This window comes from Formica exsecta, unplaced genomic scaffold, assembly GCF_003651465.1.
Source record: "Formica exsecta isolate Colony F162 unplaced genomic scaffold, ASM365146v1 scaffold80, whole genome shotgun sequence".
Lineage (NCBI taxonomy): Eukaryota > Metazoa > Arthropoda > Insecta > Hymenoptera > Formicidae > Formica > Formica exsecta.
This window is the reverse complement of record NW_021853570.1, coordinates 2,729,543-2,735,216: the sequence shown is the minus strand read 5'-3', so window position 1 is coordinate 2,735,216 and position 5,674 is coordinate 2,729,543. Positions and strand designations below refer to the sequence as shown.

Here is a 5,674-nt window from a genome sequence, read left to right as displayed (position 1 = left end):
TTTATCAAGTACGTACATATATCAAGATTACGATACACCGCACTAACGAAGAGTGGTCGTCTCGGTATCTCATATAAGAACTTAACGCGATTAATCAATTAAACATTTCTGGGCACACAGTCAGAGGATGTCGACCGGGCAAGACGGTCATCATGACGGAGGCCGAGGTGCGTGGCCTTTGTCTCAAGTCCCGGGAGATTTTCCTGCAACAGCCGATCCTGCTGGAGCTGGAAGCACCGCTTAAAATCTGCGGCGACATACACGGCCAGTATACCGATCTTTTGCGGCTGTTCGAGTACGGCGGCTTTCCGCCCGAGGCAAACTACCTGTTTCTGGGCGACTATGTTGACCGAGGGAAGCAGTCCCTGGAGACGATATGTCTACTGCTGGCATACAAGATCAAGTATCCGGAGAACTTCTTTCTGCTGCGCGGCAATCACGAATGCGCGAGTATAAACAGGATATATGGCTTTTATGACGAATGCAAGCGACGATATAACATCAAGCTCTGGAAGACCTTTACGGATTGCTTCAACTGCTTGCCGATCGCCGCAATCATTGATGAGAAAATCTTCTGCTGCCATGGCGGGCTCAGTCCTGATCTGCAGGTGATTAATAAATCAACGGACAATTATTAAGTCTATCAATTCGTAAACGAAGAGCATAATTAGATACACGCACAATGTATATATATATATTTTTTTTTTGCTATGTTTCAGGGAATGGAGCAAATCAGAAGAATTATGCGTCCGACTGATGTACCTGATACCGGTCTCCTCTGTGATCTCTTATGGTCCGATCCCGATAAAGATGTTCAGGTGACATGCAATGGAACTTATGTGAAAAGATCATTAAACTAATTCTAGAACAACTATTATATAACGGCTTGCTGTTTTAGGGTTGGGGCGAAAATGACAGAGGAGTCTCGTTTACATTCGGTCCAGATGTTGTGTCAAAGTTCCTGAATCGTCACGATATGGATCTCATATGCAGAGCGCATCAGGTGGTCGAAGACGGTTACGAATTCTTCGCCAAGCGACAACTCGTCACGCTATTCTCCGCACCGAACTATTGTGGCGAATTCGATAATGCCGGCGGAATGATGAGCGTCGACGAAACCTTAATGTGCAGTTTTCAGGTAATCTATATATACATACATATATCCTTCGTTATTTCTGTCTTTAATGTGGTTTCTGTCGTTAATACAACATTAGATTCATCATATCTCGCATTGTTTTATAGATCTTGAAACCATCAGAGAAGAAAGCTAAATATCAATATGGAGGAATGAACACAGGTCAAACAGGTAGACCATCTACACCACAAAGGAATCCAGCGAAAAAGAAATGACAGCCTTCAACCGATCCTGCACAGCAACAAACGCGATTATCCTTAATGGAGGCTATCATGCTAGGTAAATCTGCTTTATGCTTGTCAAAGCTTACTTAATCACTCTAGCCGACCACTTATGTGCATTAGTATGAATCTATTTCCCACGATTATTGGGTTAAAAGAGAAAAAGAGAAAAAAGATAGAAAAAAAGAATTGAAAGGAAAGAAAGAGAGAGAGCGGAAGGAAGTGAAATGTAGGACGTTATTCAATGTATTTAAGTTCGCGCAATAATTCGCCGATGATTTAGATGTTATATTTAGCACGCGACATTACCAACACGTATACATGTATGACGCACCTCGGAGCGGATACGATTTAAATGCAATGATTTATGGGACAAAGATACATTAATTGATTCACACACGGTCACACATGGGCTTGCGAAAATTGTTGATGCTTTATGTCTGTCAAGATACTGAGCACTTCGTATCGGATACCATTAGATCTGATCTCGTCTTTGTTTTTCACGTGTTTCAGTGCGAAGACGTTGAAATACAGAACTAACCTAATTTGATAAAAATAAAGTAAGTGTGTAAAATTTATCTCTTCTTTAATTAAAATGAAATAAGAGTTAGAAATTATCCGCGGCAAAAATGAGTTTTGATTATCATCGTATTTGACGAAGGATCGCTCTTCAATTTTCGCGACGATTACATTATTCGATATCTTCCATAAACGAAGTGATTCTTTGTAAAGATAGCGCTCTTTAAAAAGCATTTCGTAATTCTCATTTGTATTTATTGCTTCCACTGTTGATGTTGAGTGTAATTATGAGACTTGCTGTTATTTTTTATTATATTATATTATTAATATTAATATTATTTTTATTTTTTTTAAATATTGTTTTTACCAATGCTGCGCTTAACGCAGCTAATATTTAAATGTCATCGTTTCACAAGAGATTCTGCGCGCGTGTATATAGATAGATATATATACATATACATATATATATTTTTTTGACCATTTATCCTTTCTCTTTTAAACCACACACATTACCCATTATAAATTTAATTATATCATCATGGTGCAGTATTCCAAGCGTGGTAATGACTGCATGTTCCAGAGATATGACGTAGACGAATTAGATTGTTTAAACAACTTACATACAGAGAATCAATATTTTTAAAGCAACGCTTCTCTACGCTCTCTCTGACGATTACATCTTTATTCGAGAGATAAAAGAAGGGGGATCGCGAATAAAAGAGAAACAATAACACGACGCGTCGTATATAGAAAAAAACGTGTTTAATGACAGAATCTCACAATCGCGAGCTTCTCATGCTTGTGAGGAAAGCGAATGTATATTTGTTATTTGATTCATGGAAGATTTGTCGTATATCGTTAAAGTGATTGCTTTGGATCGCGCAAACAGTTTCAGTGATGGTGTTTTAATAGGCGGATCATTACTTTCTGTTTCGATGAGTTAAAATTTTCTGTTTGACACGAGGTATATCTATATGTTTACAGTTATCTAGACGTAGGATACTCACGTGTTAGGTTAAAGCTCATTTATTCTTTGAACAGAGAGACGTACGATGGCAAGCCGCATTTAGGTGATTTGGTGCATTTATTTAAACATTTATAATATTTACATTTGTGTATGGCGCATCGTTGTTTTTTTCGATCGTTCACATGTTTCACATAACTCTGGATTTGCGTCGTTGCAGAAATCGCCGCAAGCTATTGTTTCGTAAATTGTTAGTAATTACTAATTAGCATGTTAACATTAATTCTTCACTATACTCTCGTTCTATAGTCGGCGTTGTATTATCGCTTGCAATTGTTTGCGCGGCAGTCGCATCTGGAAAAACGTGTGTTTTGACAAGGATCGCCGAATATTACGACAAATTGTACCGCAATATGTACAGAAGAATACTATAAATTGTGTGTGCACGCAACATTTTTCGAGAAAGGAAATTTTTACAATACTCTATGGAAGCAGCGATCGATCAAATAGTAATAGATGTGTGAGGTTGTATCCATATCGGGGATATCTTTCGTAATAATGTGCGCAATGGTGTCTTCTAGAGATTTAATATTTAATATTTGTTATCAGGGCACACAAAATATTCATGAATACAAACGATGAATTTGCTGTCAAAATTAACGACAGTGCATCGATAAAGCGCGTTTGTCGACAACCCAAATAGAGACTGACGAGAGATCGTGTTGTGCGAACTGTTACGATCGAGAAGGACGATCTGGAAATACGAAAGAAAACTATATATGAAAACCGAGAGCTTACCCCGATCTAAAAGATCAATCAAACATAATGAGCCTTTCCGTTGACGCTACGATTGGCACTCATATCGTTACTTATTATTTGATTGTTATTTAGCGTTATCGGATATATTGATAGCGATCGAGATAAAGATAATAATTTATTGTTCAACATACGAGAGAGAGAAAGAAAGAGACGCGATGCAAATTTGTTACGTTCTGGAACGCGCCGACGACGAAACGATCATGTCTTTGCCACCTCTTTCATCCTGCATTCCTCCCCACAAAAAAGGTAGAAAGGGAGATTAATTATTGTCAAAGGACCGGTTGTGATCCCTCTCGATATGCGTTTTATCCGAGATTCATATATTATATACAGATATTATATTTGTAAAGAGTTGGCCGATTGTGTGATTCGACGATGCTTTAATTAAGTAAATAAAAAAAGAGGAGAGAGAGAGAGAGAGAGAGAGAGCCGTACTCTCTCGTGAGAGGAGTTTGCGACTATCACGAGGGTTGTTACATCGTTCGAATTGCCGACGACGGAACGCGCCATGCAATGGCATCCTAGAGATATAAAACTTTCAGATAATAAACATGCATATTGTTGTACAAACCTTTCTTCCAGTTTATTCTGCAATTCTCTCCCGACTTTCCGAAAAAAGGTATGCATGAGGAATGTATGAATATCGCGCTTAATGAGATTTTTAATCGTGTACAATATTTTTTTGATTCTTAAAAGAATATTAATTTTTTCAGTGGCAAAATGTAAAGTTTGATAAAAATTCCACTGATTCTTTCACTCGCATATGTTTAGATTTGACATTATGAACTTGAAAATAATCATACAAGATATTTACATCTCAGTAATCTACATTAAGTCGTATATTTTGATTACGTTAGTCTTATCGGAATTATTAAAGAATTTTGTTTTTCAAAATGATCAAATTATGGAACGTAAAAAACGTTCATCTTAATTAAAATCATAAGGATGTTACAATTAAAATTATGTCTGGGAATGAAACAAAACAGAGAGAGAGAGAGAGAGAGAGAGAGAGAGCCGTACTCTCTCGTGAGAGGAGTTTGCGACTATCACGAGGGTTGTTACATCGTTCGAATTGCCGACGACGGAACGCGCCATGCAATGGCATCCTAGAGATATAAAACTTTCAGATAATAAACATGCATATTGTTGTACAAACCTTTCTTCCAGTTTATTCTGCAATTCTCTCCCGACTTTCCGAAAAAAGGTATGCATGAGGAATGTATATATTTTTTCAGTGGCAAAATGTAAAGTTTGATAAAAATTCCACTGATTCTTTCACTCGCATATGTTTAGATTTGACATTATGAACTTGAAAATAATCATACAAGATATTTACATCTCAGTAATCTACATTAAGTCGTATATTTTGATTACGTTAGTCTTATCGGAATTATTAAAGAATTTTGTTTTTCAAAATGATCAAATTATGGAACGTAAAAAACGTTCATCTTAATTAAAATCATAAGGATGTTACAATTAAAATTATGTCTGGGAATGAAACAAAACTGAATGAATTGATGCCGTATAATAAAATTTTGGCAGTGTTTATTTTATTTCGTAGACAGATCACGGATGAACAGTACAATAAATCATATGGCGGGAATTGTTAATAAATAAAATTCCGTGGAAACAGTACGTGCATTGTGATATAGAGATGCCAAAATTCTTTCAGGATGTGATGCAAGTTCTCTTCCTTTTTTTTGGTTGATTCGACGAGCATTATTTTTTTTTTTTTGTCTTTTTTTGTTTCACACTTTCTTTGTATGGCGCCGGACAGTCATCAGTAGACATGAGCTGCAAAAAGAGAGGCGTGTTGATTAAACGCGAAGCGGTAATATCTCACGCTCTTATGGAAAAATATTTAAAATGGGAGAGAGATAAAGTATTTGAGAAATATGATAAAACTCGAACGACGGCGATTAATCGTGATTAATCGCACTTATAATGCGACATCGAGGTAAGCTGAAAAATTCTCGATTGATTATTTTTCCATAAGAGCGTAATTTCGAGATTCCT

General features: G+C 36.8%; 2 protein-coding genes across 14 annotated transcripts in view; one reads left to right on the top strand and one right to left on the bottom strand.

Moving 5' to 3' along the window:
• The window catches only part of LOC115244262 (serine/threonine-protein phosphatase PP1-beta catalytic subunit), an 11,763-nt gene extending 7,535 nt beyond the window's left edge, over window positions 1-4,228 (top strand). For 3 of the 11 annotated variants that reach the window (XM_029821792.1, XM_029821791.1, XM_029821793.1), the window contains 4 exons: window positions 121-608; window positions 720-818; window positions 899-1,138; window positions 1,243-4,228. In XM_029821792.1, the coding sequence (XP_029677652.1) occupies window positions 121-608; window positions 720-818; window positions 899-1,138; window positions 1,243-1,350 (935 nt within the window). In that variant the 3' untranslated portion in view covers window positions 1,351-4,228. The remainder of the gene's footprint in view (window positions 1-120; window positions 609-719; window positions 819-898; window positions 1,139-1,242) is intronic. The other 8 variants (XR_003885346.1, XR_003885343.1, XR_003885345.1 and 5 more) reach the window with 8 other exon arrangements.
• A 943-nt stretch (window positions 4,229-5,171) lies between these two features.
• LOC115244265 overlaps window positions 5,172-5,674 on the bottom strand; it is a 22,741-nt gene continuing 22,238 nt past the window's right edge. For 2 of the 3 annotated variants that reach the window (XR_003885349.1, XM_029821796.1), the window contains one exon: window positions 5,172-5,452. Coding sequence is in view for 1 of the 3 variants with exons in the window: in XM_029821796.1 (XP_029677656.1) it covers window positions 5,439-5,452 (14 nt within the window). In the remaining 2 variants the exon portion in view is untranslated. The remainder of the gene's footprint in view (window positions 5,453-5,674) is intronic. The other variant, XM_029821795.1, reaches the window with a different exon arrangement.